Below are 19,020 nucleotides of genomic sequence, written 5' to 3' on the forward strand. Positions count from 1 at the left end.
CAGAGAGATGAGATGAGATCCTCGTGGTCTGGCCAATAAATCTGTCTGGTCACATCGGGGAGAGTCTCAAAGACTTTGGTTCACTCAGGACTCTTTTATAATCTACCGCCGGGAGGGGAGCAGGACGGCACATGGAGGGAACAGTGGAGAATAAATCCATTGGGAACAGGTAAAGACAGCCCAGTTCTGAACAGCACAAACCGGTGCCAGCAGTGAGCGGGGCCTGTTGTTTCAGGACTGGTTCCTATGGGAAACATCCCGCTTCCCATGGCAGACATCCCGCTCCAGTCAGGCCAGCACCCCTGGGTTAGAATTTGAAGGGTCTCAGTCTCAGTCCTTGGGGAGGGCTTCAATCTCCATCCTTGACGGCGGCTGTGAGGCAGATGAGGGATCTTTGGACTGTCTCTTACAGACTGACATCCCAAAACATAAAAATAATTATGCATTTCCCCTTAAAAAAAATTACTGACTTAAAAAAATAATTATTATTTTTCTTATTTATAATATTAATATTCTATATTTGTATTACCGAATTTGAATGTTTAAATTAAAAAACCCATACCTTTTTAGCAAGCAAAAAATTTATTGGTCATTGGTTCTAAGTAACACAATTCCCTTCATTAATTCACTGTCCAGTGTGGCTCTTGATTTCTCCTTTATGCTAATTAGTCCCATTTAAAATCGTTTTGTTATCTTTTTTCATTTTCCCAGACAGGGTAAAAAAGGCCACTTTGGGGTCCATGGAGAACTTTCTGGGGCACATTTGGGGCAGTTCTGGGTCTGGGAGGGAATTGAGACAGAACTTGAAGGGTCTGGAGGACACTTGGGGTAGCTGGGTGGGCACTTGGAGGGGCACTCAGGAATTCTGAGGGACAGTTCGGGGTCCGGAGCAGCACTTGGGGGTCCAGGGGAGCCCTTGGAGGTCAGGGAGGGGAATTTGGAGCCCTTCAGGGTCCGGGTGGGCCCTTGGGGTCTCGAACGGGGCACGGGGGCACGGGGGACGATGGAAGTTGTAAGCATGAGTCTAATACAGCTTAACATGGCCGCGGAGCATCACGGGAGTTATAGGGGCAGCTGCAATGGCTCTCAGTGGATCTCGGGGCATGATGGGAGATAAAGTCCCGGCTGTAAAAGCACTGGACATGCGCTGCAGAGCATAATGGGAGCCGTAGTCCCGGAAGTGGCTCAAACGCGGCATTTGGGCGTCTGGGAAGGTTTCTGGGGGACACTTCTGCGTCCGAGCCGCGACCTCAGGCTCTCGGGGGGAACATAAAAAGTTCAGGAGCTTGGGGAGCATTAACGAGGCTCTTTAGGGTGCAGGGCACGGCAGGAGTTTTAGGCACGGGACTGTGTTCTGAGGGGGGTCTGAGGGCGCGAGGGATGAGAGGACATGAATTCCCAGAAGTGGCTGTACCGGGCATCTGTGGGGTTGGGAGCACTCAGGGGGTCCGGGGACACTTCTGGGGGTCCCAAATGGGCGCTGAGGTGGCACTGAGGGATCCTGGAGGGTCTGAGGGACACTTATGGCACAGATGGGGGCGGATCGGGGGGGGGGGGGTTCTGTGGAGCGCGATGCATGATGGGCATGGTAGTCCCACCGGCAATGAAGCTCCATCAAGCCGCAGGGCGTGACGAGAGTTGTAGGCAATAATAAAAGATAGCGCCAACTCCAGGCACCGCCTCCAAAATGCTGATCCCTGGTGCTGATTAGCTGCGGTCGGTGATGGGCGGGAGGCTCGGCAAATGGAATGTGGTTGAGGCGGGAAGAGCCAATTCAGCCTCCTCCAGTCCCTCCCAGTACAGACCAGTTCATCCCCAGTACAGACAAGTTCATCCCAAGTAGACCCCAGTTCAATCCCAGTGCTTCTCCAATCCCTCCCAGTACAGCGGAGTCCCTTCCAATACACCTGAGTTTATTCCCAGTCCCTTCCAGTTCATCCCAATATCATACACAGGATGCCCCAGTGTCCCCAGTCTTCCCTGCAATCACCCCAGTGTCCCCAGTACCCACCAGTATCACTCGCAGTATGTCCCAGTGTACCCCTGCAGTCCATCCCACTCCACCCAGATTCCCCCTCAGCATTCCTTGTGTTCCCAGGTTATCCCAGTCCTCCCCAGTGTCACTCCCAGTGTGTCCCAGGGTCTCCCACAGTGTTCCCAGTGTTCCCCAGTATGTCCCAGTCCTCCCCAGTGTTTCCAAGCACAGTTTCATTTCTCACAGTGGCCGTGGCAGCCAAACCCAGCACTGGGGTCAGTGCAGTGCCCATGGCCACAGCCCCTTGCAGTGCCCAGTGCAGCTTGGGCTGATGATCCACCCTCACAGCTGGCCCAGGGCAGCTCTGCAGTGCCTTTGGTGGCACCTGGGGCTGGCACACACCTGAGCAGTGTGTTTGTTTGCAGTGGGGAAACTCAGGAGTGTGAGATTGCTGCAAAAAATACAAAAAGGGAAAACCCTTCTTAGGCTGGGTGCAGCCAGCTCTGCAAGCACAGCAGGGCCCAGGGCAGTGAGGACAGACAGGATGGGGCTGGGCAATGTGGAGCAAGGTTGTCCACACTGGCTCAGAGCTCCAGCCACAGCTTCTGTGAGCAAGCCAGAGCTGCTGAGGAGAGACCCTGGGTCAATATAAATCACAAAATGCTGCAACCACCTCTGCTCTAAAGAGAACAGTAATAAAACACATATCTTGAAATAGTAGTAGATATTTCTTACAAACTTTTTGAAATCTTTCTCCATAACTTGACTAGCAAAACTTTAATGATGCTCTTGGGGCTTTGGAGTTTTTTACCTCAGACTCAGTCCCTGAGATAGTGTTCAAAAAACTTCTGTAGAACTCCAAATCACAAAGAAACTCCAAGGTTTCATGAAGTTTTAATGTGTCCCACTGAGGGACACGACTGAGAAAGTGTGCCCAGGTTCCAGTTAGAGCAGAACACTGGAGGCAGTGATGACAGCTGGGGACAAACAAGACAAAGGTGTCTCTGGTGCTGAGCAAAGCTGGATGTGTTTCAGGAATGCAAACGGCCAAGGCCTCAGCCCCAGCCCCCTGGCCAGGCAGATCCTGTCCCTCCCTCTTTGCTCAGGGCTCTTCCCAGGATGGGCACTGGCATGTGGGGATGTGCAATGGCAAGGGCAGGAGCATGGGGTGGGCCCTGCCAGGCTGCTGAGAAGGGACAAGGAGGCAATGAGGCCTCAGGCCTGCAAGGGTCACTTGTCCCCTTGTGGCCTCAGGCCCAGGGCCAGCAGCCATGGCCAAAGTGCTACCCATGTTGGCTCTGGCAGGGCCAATGGGTAGAATTACATGTCCACGTGAGGTTGCAAGTTATGCCTCCTTGACCTCAGGCCTGAATAAATTATACCCTCTGAAATAGCAATTGAGTGCTAAGATGACTTATTCTTATCTTTCAGAGATTTGGTGATGGTGGGGCCTCACAGAACCAAGGAGTCAGCTGTGACACTGTGCCAACTCATGGAACAAAAGGTGCATTCTGACAGAGTGGAACCCCCTGGAACCAAAATCCATTTTGGCACATTGGGGCCACATTGAACCAATGGTCCATTGTGATACTGTGGATCCAAGAGACCATTGTGACCCTGAGAAACCTCTTGGAACCATGGGGCCGTTGTGACACAGCAAGGCCTGGTGGAACCATGGGTCCATTGTGACACTGCAGAATCTCATGGAACCAACATGACCCTTTTCTATTGTGGAAACTCATGGAACCATGAGCCATTGTGACACAGCGTGGCCACACGGAGCCAAGGGGCCGCTGTGACACTGCGGATCCAAGGAGCCGCTGTGACACTGCGGATCCAAGGAGACCATTGGGAGTGAGAAACCTCATGGAACCAAGAGTCCATTGTTCCACTGTGGGGTCCTGTGGAGCCAAGGGGAGCAAGTGACATTGTGGATCCTCATGGAACAATGGAGACTGTTGTGACACTTTGGGACCCACTGGAACCAAGGGGCCATTAGAGCAAGGCAGGGCCTGGTGGAATCAAGGGGACTGCAGTGAACACAGTGGGTGTCCATGGGATGAAGGATCCATTCTGACACCAGGGAACCAAGGATACCATTGTGACACTCTGGGGGATCATGGAACCAAAGGTCCATTGTGACACAGCAGGGCCTCATGGAACCATGGAGGCCATTTTTACACTTGGAGGCCTTGTGAAACCAAAGGGCCATTGTGGCACTTCTGGGCCTTGTGGAGCCTAGGAGACCATAGTGACACTGTGGGGCTCAGTGAAACCAATGGTCTGTTGTGACACTGCAGGCCTTATGGGGTCATGGAGACCATTGTGACACTACAAGGCCTCATGGAAGCAAGGAACCATTGTGACACTATGGAGTCTTGGCAGGCCAAGGGGCAGTTGTCACACAGTTGGCACCATTGAATCAAGGAGTCCATTGTAACACTCCAGGGCCCCATGGAACTAAGGATCCATCGAACAGTTCAGGACCCCATGGAACCAAATGTCCATTGTGACATTGTGGGGCCTCATGGAATCCTGGAGGTTATGATGACACTTGGAGGCCTCATTTGTCACAGTTGTCACAAGGGTTGCAGGATGAAGAGAGAGACAAGAATGTTGACCTCATGTTCCGAAGGCTTGATTTATTCTTTTATGATATATATATATTACATTATGACTATACTAAAAGGAATAGAGAGAAAAGTTCTCAGAAGGCTAGCTAAGCTAAGAACAGAAAAGAAATGAATAACAAAGGAGTTCTCTCCAACTCTGTCCCAGAGAGAGCTCACTCCTTGATTGGCCATTAACTATACACATCCAACATGGGCCAATCACAGGTGCACCTGTTGCATTTCACAGCAGCAGATAACCATTGTTTACATTCTTTTTCTGGGGCCTCAGCTTCCCAGAAGGGAAAATCCTTAAGAAAGGATTTTTATGAAAACATGTCTGTGACACTTGTTGAATCCAGGGGCTCTGCAGGGCCTCATGACACCAGGGAGACCCTTCTGACACTCTGAGTCCCCATGGAACCAAGGGTCCACTGTGACACTGCTGCACCAAGAAGACCCCTGTGACACTGCCAAGCCTCATGGAAGCAAGGGACCATTGTGACTCTGTGGAGCCCCATGGAAACAAGAGGCCAGTGCGACACATCTGGGCCTCATGGTACCAAGGCTCCAATATGACACCACCACTGTGACACTGCAGGGCCCCATGAATCCAAGGGAACAGGGAACAGGTCTGGTTGGCTTGGCCTGATTGGTCCAACTTGGCATGTCAAGGGTCTCTTCTTATGTACCCCTAAACCCTGGGGTCTGAGCTGACTTTCAAATGGAAAAGAACTGCCCTTCTCATTCAAGCATCTACGGCCAAAACAGGATTCCCTCTGCAAAATTGCCAATGTCCAGGGATTGCTGCCAGAGAAAAGCTGCCATTGCCAACAAGTCTGGCTGGCCCTGTCTTCCTGAGGGTGGTCTCTCACCTGCCTTCCAAACACAAGGGCTCTGGGCTTTCCTTTCTGTGGAAAAGAAGGGACCTTCTCCTCCAGGTAAAAATGACTGAAATTTGGATTCCACATATAAAATTTCAAATATAAAATTTCACATATAAATATAAAAATTTCACATATAAATATAAAAATTTCACATATAAAATTTCAAATATCCAAGAGTTGCTCCCAAACAAACCTGCCGGGATAGACAGGTCTGCCTGTCCTAGGCCTCTGGTGACTGCAGTTCAACAGAACCTGAAATACTGGGGCTCTGTGGTTTCCTTCCTGTGGTGACACTGTAGGGAACCTGTGGAACCATGGAGACCATTGTGACACTGTGGGGCCTGGTGAAATGAAGGGGCCACTGTGACACGGTAGGGCTTTGTGGTACCAAAGCCATCACTGTGGCTCTGTTGGTCTGCATGGTCCCAAGGGTCCAGTGTGGAGCAGCAGGGCTTTTTGTAGCCAAGAGCCCTTGCTGCATTTCAGGGCCTCGTGGAGCCAAAGGGCCGTTGTGATCCTGGGGGCACTGTGGATCCATGGAGAGCATTGTGGCATTGCAAGGCCCCATGGAATCATGGAGACCATTGTTGTTGTGGTGTGCTGTGATGTCCCATTTTGGCCTTCCAGGTCACTTTCCCAGGTGTGCCTATAAGTCTAATCCCTTCCCCCTTACCCCCATGCTGAGTGAGTCCTGTCAATCAGGCTAAACGTTCCAGCAAGGCATCGTGTGGTTGGTCAAGTTCAAAGGATGCCCCTATACCCAGAGGTCATTGGCCTGTCTGGGTGTCATCTTCCCCTGAGACCCTGCCCCTCTCACCTGGTTGGTGGCTCACCTGTACCTCCCCTCCCCCTGTCCCTGAGCTTAAAAAGGTCATGAGACCATGCGGTCAGCGTTCTGTTGGAGCAGGTCCTCACATTCAGACCTCTGTAACCATGGAATAAACCTCTGGACATTAAACCCTCCAGCAGAATCCTCTCCTTTTTCTCTTCACCATCGCCTGAAGCTATCCTCCTGAGGTAACGGGGTCCCTTACAAGCCTGGACTTGTTCAGTGCCCAGCTGCAACCACCAGCAAGCCAAGGTATCTCTGGGGTGACACACCGCAGTTGCTGCCTTTGGCCCAGCAGCGAGGGTCAGACTGGCCCAGGCACAATCTAACTGGTAATATTGGGAGCCTTTTTTTCCCAATACATTGTGACACTGTGGGGCTCCACGGAACCAAAGGGCCACTGTGACCCTGCAGGGCCTCATGGAAGCACGGGGCCATTGTGACACTGCAGAAGCAAGGAGAACATTGTGACACTGCAGGGCCTTGTGGAGCCAAGGGGAGATGGAACAGGTCTGGCCGGTTTGGCCTCCCAGGGGCAACCTGACAGGTCCAGCTAAACTTGGCATGCTGAGTGCTGCCTCTCATCAGCTCCTGGAGAGCTGGGGCTCTGTGCTTTCCTTCCTATGGAAAAGAACCATCCCTTTGTCCAGCTGTCCATGGTCAAAATTGAAACTCCCCCAAAAAATTCCCTATATGCACAGGGTGTCCCAGACAAAAGCTGCCAGGACAGAGAGCTCTGGCTGGACTTGGCCTCTGCTCATTTACTCTCATCTCAAGAAAGCCCTGAGCAAAGTATTTGAACAGGTTTGGCTATGGGAAGTACCAATGAGTCTTTCCTCCTCTGAAAAACTCAGACGCTCTTCTGATCATATGTATCTTTAATTACTTATTGTGTATTACGCATGAAATATTATTTTCGGGTAAATAACAATATTCTTCTCACTCTACCAGTGTTATCTGACACATAACACCTCCTCTGCATATGGATCCAAGTCACCTGTGTAAGCAAACACAAGAAAGAATGCAGCAGGAATGATTTGTCTCTGCTCCCATCTGTCACATCTCCTCTGGAGCTGGAGATGCAGCCCCAGCACTTGGCAGGGCTCAAGGGCTCACAAGCTCAGCTCCCACCCAGAGAACTTGCAGACCCTGGGCTGCTCTTCTTGGCCCCTGCACGCTCAGCCAGGCTGAGATGGACACTGATGGTTTCTGGGCCATCTCTCTGAGCCAAGCCCAGCTCCCTGCATGCTCTGCCAGCTGCCCTGAGCTCTGGGCAGCACCAAGGGCCTCTCCCCAGCCCAGCCCAGCTGGCTCTGGCCCCACAGCTCTGCTCAGGCCAGGCTGCTCTGGGCACTGCCCCACGGCCTCAGCCCCTGGCAAGGGCACAGCAGCAGCTGCAGCTGCCACAGGACTCAGCCCCAGCCATGGGGGAAGGTGCTTGGCCAAGGCCAAAGGAGGCTCCCTGGCTGCCCTGCTCCCCTCGGGCTGAGGTGCCGAGAGCTCTGCAGCCCCTGCTGGCATCCCATCTGCCCAGGGCAGCACACGAGCCGCTGCCTTGGGGCCCTCAAGAGCTGCTCCTGCTCCAGGCCCAGGGCCCATGCCAAAGCTGGGGCAGCCACAAAGCTGTGCCCATTTCTGTTCATTGCTGCTCTGATGGGGATGGATCCTCAGCACCTTTGGAGGTGCTGATGAATTTTACTTTTTCAGAGGCCTCTTCTTTCTTGAGCTCTTCAGTTGTGAAATATAGTGACAAAGGCTCATAAACATTTGTTCAAAACACCCAAACAAGATAAGCCCATGGGAATAATTCAAGTCTTGAATTCTTCTGTGGTTAATTAGAAAGATTCCAGAAGTGTATTCAAAGTGAATCTACTATATTGAAAACAATGACAGGAGAATTGTTTTGTCCTGTTTAGTTTTCTTTTTCCCTTTTAAAACTGGTATAGCAATCCCCAGTTGATAATGATCCCCTGCCCCTCCTCATGCAGTCTGAACAGATATGAAAATCAAGACCCTTCATGGCTGAGAATCAATCACACTTTGTCCCAACCCCCTCCCCACCATTTCCCTCATCCAACCCCTGGCACTCAGACCAGCTGAGGAATGGAGTCACATCTAGGGGTGTCCCCAGGGCTCAGAATTGGAGCCAGGTCAGTGAAATCTCTTTATTGCTGATCTGAACAAGGCCATCGAGGGCACCCTCAGTCACTTCCCAGGTGAGCCCAAGCTGGGTGGCAGTGTGGCTGTGCTGGAGGGCACGAAGCTCTGCAGAGGGATCTGGACAGGCTGTAGACATGGGCCCAGGACAATGGGATGAGGTTCACCAAGGCCAAGGGCCACGTCCTGCCCTGAGCTCACAACCACCCCAAATCCCTGGCTGTGCCCTGCCCCGATCCCCACAGCCTGTCCTGTTTCCTTCATCCCTGCATTGCCAGGGACTCTCTGGGACAAGGGAGCTCTGCTCTCGCCATGGAGGGAGGTGCAGGTGCCACCAGTGGAGTGGGAACCAGAACTCACCAGGTTTGTGTCCTTTGGGGGTCAGGAACTGGTGAGACTCAGAGGTACAGAAAGTTTCTTTTCATGGCCAACATAAAAAATGTAAACATGATACAATTTAAGACACATTGAAACTCTTCTCTCAGCAATGTGAGATATGCCAGCAGCATCTGACATGTCCACCATTCACAAAGGGATTTTTGTACAAAACCAATTTTAGACAAAGATGATTCTGTTACCGATATAAATATACTTAAGCTGATGTATCAGGATGCTCTGGGTGAAGTGGGATAAAACAGCCTGAATAATTCCCAATTTTTTAAGATGTCACTGGTGGATGGACAAGGGGGTAAGGCTGCTTTTGGTGTTGAAGAAATGCTGAAACCAGCCTGACTCATTTCAACTCCTCCTGTCGTGGCTGATCTCCCCTCTTTCCCCTTCCCATTGGATTTTGTCTCCCCCTAGGTCCCCCTGTGAAGAGCCTGGCTCTGTGTTCTCCATCCCCTCCGTGCTGGCACTGCCAGGCTGGGATGAGGAGCCCCTCAGCCTTCCCTGCTCCAGGCTGGACAAGCCCAGCTCCCTCAGCCTCTGCTCACAGCCCAAGGGCTCCAGCCCCACCTTGGAGGCCCTTCCCAGACCCTGCTCCAGCTGCCAGACATCTTTCCTGCCCTGGGGAACCCAACCCAGGTCCCACTGACCTGGATAATCCCTGTCCTTGATGTCCTGGTCACACAGCCCAGCCTCTCGTCCCTGTGTCAGGTTTTGGGGTTGATCTTGTGGAACATCCTTTGGTGGAGGCTGCAGCTCCAGGTGGGCCAGGGAGATACCAGGGGACAGGAACCCTGCTGGGCATGAACAGCATTGGACTTCTAGGGGAAAACTGTGAGGGAGGGCTGGGGAAGAGAGACCAACCCAGTGACCTCACACAGCCCTCTTGTGATGTCACACAGCCCTCCTGTGATTTCACAGATGGCTTTATGATGTCACAGCCTGCTCTGTGATGTCATAGTTTATTCTCAGATATTGCTAAGCTGGTCTTTGATGCCACAACACACTCTGTGAAGTCACACATTCCCTCCTGTGATGTCACACAGCCACCCCCCCCGATGTCACAGCCTTCTCTGTGATGTCACAACCCATTATCTAATGTCACATGGCTCGTCTCTGATGTCACAGCCAACTCTGTGATGTCATAGTCTGCTCTGTGATGTCAGTCCTCTGCCCTGTGATGTCACACCTGTCTCTGTGATGTCACAGAGACTGTCTATGATGTCGCAGCTGCTCGATGACCTCCCATAACCTACTCTGTGATCTCATAGCCCACTCTGTGACCTCATGTTACCAGATGATAAATTGGCTGCACCAGGTGAGCACACACAATGCTGGTTCTCCAGAACCTCAGGCCTATGGAAACCACACAATGCCCATTGTGTAAGAAGGGGAACTGAAATTCACCAGCCTCAGTGTCCTGCCAGCTCAGCCCGGCCCACTGGAACATTGGGGTCCACGACCCCCAGGGACCACCAGGGAGACCCCCAGGACAGGAGAATGCATGGGTAAAGGGGAGGGGAAATATGTTAATGATTTTGGGGAAATGATTATCATAAGTATGTTTAGTCCAGGACAATCAATGCATATGTGTGCAAAATACAGAATATAAACAGAAACTTTCCTGTACTCAGCATGCAGAGCTTTGGGAGGAGCTATCCCCCTGTGCATGCAGCCAAATAAAGATTGCTGCTTCTTAGTGCTACATTGGGGTTATGGAGTTGTATTATTTTGCCAATTTTTTGGTAACAATCCCACTCCCAAGAAAAGCTCTGTCTGCTGCTGTTCACAAAGAGAGAAGGGCTGGTGGAGATGTGCTGGTTGGAGGCTGCCTGGGATACAGTGACCATAAAATACTGGAGTTTTCAATATCCTGTGAAAGAAGGAGGGGTATCAACAAAATGTCTACACTGGAATTAGAGAGGGCAGACCTTGGCCTATTCAGGATGCAGATTTGGAGAGTACTGAATCAGGGACTGATTATTTAAGGGAAACAGCACTTAAAAACAAAGGGGTCCAGGAAAAGATGGACACACTTAAAGAAACTAATTATTAGGGGGAAGGAGCAGCCTGTCCCTTGGTGCCAAAAGATGAGCAAGCGAGGAAAATTACTGTCCTGGCTGTGCATGGAGCTTTCATGAGAACTCAGCAGAAAAAAGAGGGTGCATCACCTTTGGAGAGAAGGTCTGGCAAATCAGAGTCTGTTAAAAATGTTGTTAGGCCATGCAGAAAGAAAAACAGAGATGTGAAACCTCAATTAGAGGTTAACCTGACCACTTGGGTGAAAAATAATAAAAAATATTTGTATAAATAAATTATAGCAAAAGGAAGTGTAAGAAGAACCTCTATTCATTGTTGGATAGAGTGGGGAATGAAGTAACTAAAGAAGAGGGAAAGACTGAAGTATTTAATCCCTTCTTACTCTCAATTTTCAACAATAAGTGAAGTTTTCCTCAGGACAAGTGTTCTCCTGAGCTGGTAGATGGGCACAGGGAGCAGAACAGCCCCCTGTAATCCAGGAGGAAGCAGCTGGGGACCTGCTGAGCCACTCAGATGCTCACAGGTGTATGGGATCAGATGGGATCCATCCCAGGGGGATGAGGGCACTGGTGGATGAGCTCCCCAAGCTGCTCTCCATCATTTACCATCAGTGCTGGCTCACCAGGGAGGTCCCAGAGCACTGGAGGTGCCAATGTGAGCCCATCCCCAAGAAGGGCTGGAAGGAGGATCAGGGGAGCTCCAGGCCTGTCAGCCTGACCTGGGTGCCCGGCAAGGTTATGGAACAGATCAACTTGAGTGCCATCACAGGGCACCCACAGGATGGCCAGGGGTCAGAGCCAGCCAGCGTGGATTTCAATGTCTGCACTGATGATCTGCATGAGGGGACTGAGTCCAGCATCAGCAAATTTTCAGAAGACACCAAGCTGGGTGTGAGTGTGGATCTGCTGGAGGGTAGGAGGGCTCTGCAGAGGGCCCTGGACAGGCTGGATGCAGGGCCCAAATCCAACAAGGTGAGGTTTGACAAGTCCAAGTGCCGGGTCCCGCACTTTGGCCACAACAACCCCTGCAGTGCTACAGGCTGGGGACAGAGTGGCTGGACAGCGGCCAGGCAGAACGAGACCTGCAGGGACTGATGGTCAGCAGGCTGGACATGAGCCAGCAGTGTGCCCAGGCGGGTAAGAAGGCCAATGGCTCCTGGCTGGATCAGGAATGGTGTGGCCAGCAGGAGCAGGGCAGGGATTGTTCCTCTGCTCTTGGCAGTGGTGAGGCCACACGTCAAGGGCTGTGTCCAGTTCTGGGCTCCCAAATTAGGAAGGCCATGGAGGTGCTGGAACATGTCCAGAGAAGGGCAACAAGGATGGGGAGGGGTCTGGAACAGAAGTCTGGTTGAAAAGACATGAGGGAGCTGTGGTTGTGTAATCTAGAGGAGGCTCAGGTGGGACAAGGTGGTGTTAGGGTGCAGGTTAGAATTGCTCTACTCCCCCCATTTATTGTCACAATAAACCTGAGTGATTTCCCTGGTGTCCCCCAGCCCTTGCTGGCCCCAGAGGCTGATGGCATTTGTGCTCCCTCAGGTTCATGTCCCCACAGCAACAGCATGGGGGTGCTTCCCCTGCTCTGTGCAATGCAAACAGGGGCTCCTGAGCCAGTGCTGCCGTATCTGTGCCTGCAAGGATGGGGCACCTGTGTGAGCTGGGGGAGAGGCCAGGGCTGCAGAGGGGGGATGTTGTTGGCAGCTCCATGAGGACGCTCTGGGACGCTGCCCTGGGCTGTCCAGCGCCCTGGGGATGGATCAGCCCCTGCTCTGCTGCTCCTTCCCATCTCCCCCAGGGCCCTTGCAGAGCCCCAGCCATGCTGTTTGACCCCAGCCTGCCCACGGCCAGCCTGGGGCTGCTCACGGGGGTTTTCTGTGCTGAGCATTGGCCTGGGTGTGTTCTTGAGAGAGCCTGGGCAAGGAGCCTGGAGCCCCCAGGGCCTGGCCTGAGGCGTCAGCGCTGCCCCAGCAGTGCCCATGGCCTGTCCCTGCTGCAGCCCCGGCACTGCCACCCCCAGGATTGTGCCTGGCCCCAAGAGCACTCAGGCCCTGCAGCAACACCAGGGCCACCAGGGCAGCGGGGCAGGGCCACGGCAGCAGCACTGGCAACAGCAAGTGCTGCTGCTGCTTGGCACAGCTGCTGGGCCAGCACTGATCTGCCCCCAGCTCTGCACCCAGACATTGCTGCCGCAGTTCCAGAGAAGGTAACAGAAGGGGGATCTGTGGTGAAAAGTCTCTGATGAGAGGATCTCTTCTGGGAGACCCTTTAGTTCGCTTGAAGCCACCAAGGGGCAGAGCTCCTCATTGACACAGTCTGGGGCCACAGCAAAGGTGGAAAGAAACAAAACGAAATATGGCAAAAACAATGGCATTTCTCTGTGAACCCTATTAAAAAAATAAAGGAATGAAAGGAATTAACCAACCTCCAAATTCAACAAGAACTATCAAAGTTCACTTTTATTACAATGACTTGCAGAAAACGGCCAGCAGTTTAATGCTTCTGAAACCATCCAGTCATCAGTCTCCACACTGCAGCCTTGAGCTCCTGGTTCCTCAGGCTGTAGATGAGGGGGTTCAGGGCTGGAGGCACCACCGAGTAGAGGACTGACACTGCCAGATCCAGGGATGGGGAGGAGATGGAGGAGGGCTTCAGGTAGGCAAAAAAGGCAGTGCTGAAAAACAAGGAGACCACGGCCAGGTGAGGGAGGCAGGTGGAAAAGGCTTTGTGCCGTCCCTGCTCAGAGGGGATCCTCAGCACAGCCCTGAAGATCTGCACATAGGAGAAAACCATGAACACAAAGCAGCTTGAGGCTACACAGACACTAACAGCAAGAAGTCCAAGTTCCCTGAGGTAGGATTTGGAGCAGGAGAGCTTGAGGATCTGGGGAATTTCACAGAAGAACTGGCCCAGGGCATTGCCATGGCACAGGGGCAGGGAAAAGGTATTGGCTGTGTGCAGCAGAGCAAGGAGAAAGGCACTGGCCCAGGCAGCTGCTGCCATGTGGGCACAAGCTCTGCTGCCCAGGAGGGTCCCGTAGTGCAGGGGTTTGCAGATGGACATGTAGCGGTCATAGCACATGATGGTCAGCAGGGAAACCTCTAATGACATGAAAAACACAAAAAAAAAGAGCTGTGTAGCACATCCTGAGTAGGAGATGGTCCTGGTATCCCAGAGGGAATTGTGCATGGCTTTGGGGACAGTGGTGGAAATCATGCCCAGGTCGCCGAGGGCCAGGTTGAGCAGGAAGAAGAACATGGGTGTGTGCAGGTGGTGGCCGCAGGCTACGGCGCTGATGATGAGGCCGTTGGCCAGGAGGGCAGCCAGGGAGATGCCCAGCAAGAGGCAGAAGTGCAGGAGCTACAGCTGCCGCGTGTCTGCCAATGCCAGCAGGAGGAAGTGCCTGATGGAGCTGCTGTTGGACATTTGCCGTGGCTACACGTGGGGATCTCTTCATGGAGAAAAGGACAGTGAAGTGTTAGAGGAGATATTTGTAACCAAAATCAAAGCCATTTCCCGTACACCCTCCTCTGTAACACACATGGATTATTTTAATTATTAATTAACAGGCTTCTGTGTTTAAGAGTTCTGAGGTTTTCTGATTGAGCTCCCCCCATTTGTCTCCTGGTATTCTTGGAAATCAGAAACCCTCTACATTGTTTCTGCACTCAGGGAGAACAGAGTAAGTTCTGTGAGACAAAGTAATGAAAGGAGAGTGAGGGGAGATGGTCTCTCATTCTGACCTAAACAGAGTTTCTCTGGGCTTTAACCTTTCTCAGGTGGAGAGTGATCATCTTCCCATGTTTTCCCTAAAATGTCACCAGGTACTGCTGAGAAGAGATGGATCCACCACAGCCCAGCTCCACATTTGTAGCCAAGGACTCATGTTGCTCATTTCATTAACCCAGCAGCATTTTCAGTGTCACAACACCTCTGCCTTTCCCCATCAATCATACAACTCAGAGATACTTTAGGACAGGTTTGCACTCTGGATTGAAGCTCCCAGCTTGGACTTAAATCTCAGGGACACTTCCAAGTGTCCTTATGATGGCATTGGATTGAGGGAGATGCAGCTCCTTCCCTGGCTGCACTGACAGCATTGCCCAGAGCCGGGCACTGGGGACAGCGTCACCCTGAGCCAGCTGTGCCCCCTGCCAGAACCCCCAGTGCTGGGCAGCTGCTCCCAGCCCTGTGCTCTGCAGAGGGAACTGGGCCCGGGGCTGCAGAGCTGCCCCACAGCTTTGCTGCAGCTCTGCCTGCACAGGAGGGGCTGTACGCCTTGGAGCCCAGGCCCTGAGGGCACAGGCTGGGCTGGGGGCACAGGAGGGAGGGGGCTTGTTCAGAGGGAGGGACTGCACTGCAGGGGATCCTGTGGGCATCTCTAAACTCTCCCTGCCACAGCATTGCTGGGTTTTGTTTTCTCTCATTGTCCAATCTTCTCTCTGCTTCCTGGAGATTTCCCTCCTGCGGGTGTTTCCCTGTGCCTGATCTCTCCCTGCCAGCACTCACAGAGCCCAAAACTCTGTGCACTCTTCTTGGACTGACAGAACCCTGCCTGTTTGCAGGGCACTGGCTGGGGCAGGTTCTGTTTGCAGATGGGACAAAGGACAGCTCAGACTTAGCCTGATGGGTCCAGCAAAGGGGATGCTGGTGCTGTCCGTGGGCAGAGTGGCTGAAAGTACATTAGCGATCTCCTGTGAATCTACGGAAAACTAAAATAACAGTTCCAATGTCTCAGGAACTTTTAAAATTTCATAATTAATAATTCACAATCAATCTTTAATATTAATGTCCCCGCTCCCTGCCATTCTCCAATATTAGGAAACTGAATACAAAGTCTTTGGAAATGTCCGAATTTAATGAAATCCTTGTATTGGAAATATTTTATGACTGACCAGCATTCCTCCGCATGTCAAAGCTTCATGAGCATTTCACCTCCCCTGCACCAGAAATATTCAGAGATTTACTCACAGAGTCTGGAGGCATTGGGATGTTCCAGCTTTAGGAGATGGCTCCAGGAGCTGCAGCTGCATTGTCCTGCAGCCAGAGGTTCCTGTGCCGAGGGCTGGCAGTGATTCTGCCCGAGGCACTTCTCAGCACCTTCCCAGCCCTGACTGATTGAAGCTCTCTGTGCCTCTGTGGTGGCTTCAGGCAGTGCCCCAGCCTGGCTGGGCTGAAAGAGGAGCTGCTCCTCAGGAGAAATGTCTTTTTGAACCTCTTCTTGGTTTGCCAGGAGCTGCTTCTGTGCCAGGAGCCCAGCCCAGCTCAGCAGCACAGACACATCACAAGGACTTTAATGACCCTCTCGAGGCTTTAATGTTGTTTACATCAGACTCAGTCCCTGAAGGAGTGTTCAAAAAACCTCTCAAGAACTCAAAGTTAAATTGAAACTCTGAAGTTTCTTGAAGTTTTTATGGGTCCCACTGAGAAACTCAACTCAGAAAATGTCCCCAGGTTCCAGTTAGAGCAGAACCCTACAGACAGTGATGACAGCTGGGAACAAACAAGGCAAAGGTGTCTCTGGTGCTGACCAAAGCTGGATGTGTTTCAGGAATGCAAACGGCCAAGGCCTGAGCCCCAGCCCCTGGCCAGGCAGATCCTGTCCCTCCCTCCTTGCTCAGGGCTCTTCCCAGGATGGGCACTGGCATGTGGGGCTGTGCAATGGCAAGGACAGGAGCATGGGGTGGCCCCTGCCAGGCTGCTGAGCAGGGACAAGGAGGCAATGAGGCCCCAGGCCTGCAAGGGTCACTTGTCTCCTGCTGCTGCCTCAGGCCCAGGCCCCGCAGCCATGGCCAAAGTGCTGCCCATGTTGGCTCTGTCAGGGCTGTCTTGCAGCTGCTGCCCATGCCTGTGCCCTGTGCAGCCCAGGCTGTCCCACGGTGTCCCTGCCCTGCGCCTCTGTCCCTGCAGGCTGTCGGCATCCCCCGGCTGCCCCACCTGGCTGGGCCCTTCCTTTGCTGACAGCTCTGCCTCCTGCCTGCCTCTGCCTGCCCACACAGAGCCTTGGGCTGCTCCAGGCTGCTGCTGTGGTTGTGCTGCACCACAGCCCTGCCCTGGGAGGGAAATTCCTTTCTCTTTGGGTCCTGTCTGGCCCTCCCTACCTGCCCTTTGCATTATTCTTTCTTTCTCTGGCTGTTCTCTACTATGTCAAAAGGAGCCACCATCTCTGAAACCACCCTTCACTCCTTCCCAGGGCTCTTCTCTGCTGTCCTCAGTCTCCACCCCACTGAGCACAGAGCCCCACTGTCCCTATATTGTGCTCATGTGCTTGAGGCCTCCAAACCCCACCTTGGGAGATCTCTGGGCCCTCTCCAAGGTATTGGAAATGAAAACATTCTGCTCATAACCTAAGAAAATCACCTCAGGACAAGACCAGTCAGACCTGTGTGTCCTGGCTACTTTTGCCTTGGAGCAATCCTTGGATAGATGGAATTTTTTAGGCCGAATTTCAGTTTTGCCCATACCCACTTTGATGTGAACAACGATTCTCTTCCATTGGAAGGAAAGCTGAGGCCCAGTGTTTCAGGGGCAGATGAGCAGCAGCCACCAAGGGCCAAGGCGAGCCAGACCTTTCTGGAATTGCATCTTGTACCTGAGAGAAATCCTTGGATACACAGAATTTGGGAGGTAGAATACAAGTTTTGGCCACTGGTCTCTTTATGAAAAGGCCATTTCTTTTCCATCTGAAGGAGAGCAGAGAGCCCCAGGGTTTGATGGTAGATGAGAAGCAGCCCCCTGGGAGGCCAAGCCACCAAATTTGTCTCTCCTGGCAGCTTTTGATTGGGAGCTATCCTTGCATATATGAAATTTAAGGCCAGATCTCAAATTTGGCCATGGCCCCTGGGTGAGGAGACTGTTCTGTTTCCATCACAAGGAAGGCAGAGAGCCCCAGTGTTTCAGGGGTAGATGACAGGTGGCCATCAGAGCCCACAGTGCCAGTGAGAGCTGGCAAGTTTTGTCTGGGAGAAACCCTTCATGTAGTGAATATTTTGGGAGGAGTAGCAATTTGGTCATGGAGGAATAAGAAGATTCTTCTCCATAGGAAGGAAAGCACAGAACCCCAGTGCTTCAGGGGTTGATGAACTGCAGGCACCAGAGACCAAGGCCAGCCAGACCTGTCTGTAATGGCAGCTTTTGTGTAGGAGCAATAATTGGATATAGGACTTTTGGTGGTGGAATCCCAGTATCAGCCATGGGCACCTGGAGAGGAAGGATGGTTCTTTTCCCTTAGGAAGGAAAGGGCAGAGCCCCAGTGTTTCAGGGCAGAATTCAGGCAACCACCAGAAGCCAAGGCCGGCCAGACCTGTCTGTACTCGGAGATCTTGTCTGGGAGAAAAAAACATTGAATGTAGGAATTTTGGAGGACAAGTACTAGTTTTGGCCATGGGTACTTGTGCAGGAGGGACAGCTCTTTTCCATAGGAAGGAAAGCACTGAGCCTTACAGTGTCTGAAGGCAGGTGAGACCCAGCCCGCAGGAAGACAGCCCAGCCAGACTTTTGGCTGCCTAATGGCAGCTTTTGTCTGGGAGCAAACCCTGAATATTAGGAATTTTGGAGGGGAAATCCCCTTTTGGCCATGGATGCTTGGATGAGAAAAGCAATTCTTTTCCATTTGAAGGAAAGCCCAGAGCCCCAGGGTTTCAGACGTACATGAGAAGAGACCCTCGACATGGCAAGGGCAGTTTCACCAGTCACGCCAAGCCAAACAGAGCTGTTCCCTGTTCCCTTGGATTCATGGGGCCCTGCAGTGTCACAGTGGTGGTGTCACATCGGATCCTTGTTTCCATCAGGCCCCAGATGTGTCATACTGGCCTCTTGTTTCCATGGGGCTCCACAGTGTCACAATGGTCCCTTGCTTCCATGAGGCTTGGCAGTGTCACAGGGGTCTCCTTGGGGCTGCAGTGTCACAATGGACCCTTGGTTCCATGGGGACTCACAGTGTCAGAAGGGTCTCCTTGGTTCCATGAGGCCCTGCAGGGCCTCTTAAACCAAACGAGGCCTCCAAGTGTCATCATAACCTCCAGGATTCCATGAGGCCCCACAATGTCACAATGGACATTTGGTTCCATGGGGTCCTGAACTGTTCGATGGATCCTTAGTTCCATGGGGCCCTGGAGTGTCACAATGGACTCCTTGATTCAAT

The 19,020-nt window shown here is 52.4% G+C and overlaps 1 protein-coding gene across 1 annotated transcript in view; it reads right to left on the bottom strand.

Moving 5' to 3' along the window:
* Positions 1 to 13,922, bottom strand: part of LOC134433370 (olfactory receptor 14J1-like) — a gene marked incomplete at its 5' end in the record, with an annotated part of 70,251 nt that extends 56,329 nt beyond the window's left edge. Inside the window, one exon of the mRNA XM_063182225.1 lies at positions 13,461 to 13,922. Coding sequence (XP_063038295.1) covers positions 13,461 to 13,922 — 462 coding nt within the window. The remainder of the gene's footprint in view (positions 1 to 13,460) is intronic.
* Between the last annotated feature and the right edge of the window lie 5,098 nt (positions 13,923 to 19,020).

Source organism: Melospiza melodia, unplaced genomic scaffold, assembly GCF_035770615.1.
Source record: "Melospiza melodia melodia isolate bMelMel2 unplaced genomic scaffold, bMelMel2.pri scaffold_18, whole genome shotgun sequence".
Classification (NCBI taxonomy): domain Eukaryota; kingdom Metazoa; phylum Chordata; class Aves; order Passeriformes; family Passerellidae; genus Melospiza; species Melospiza melodia.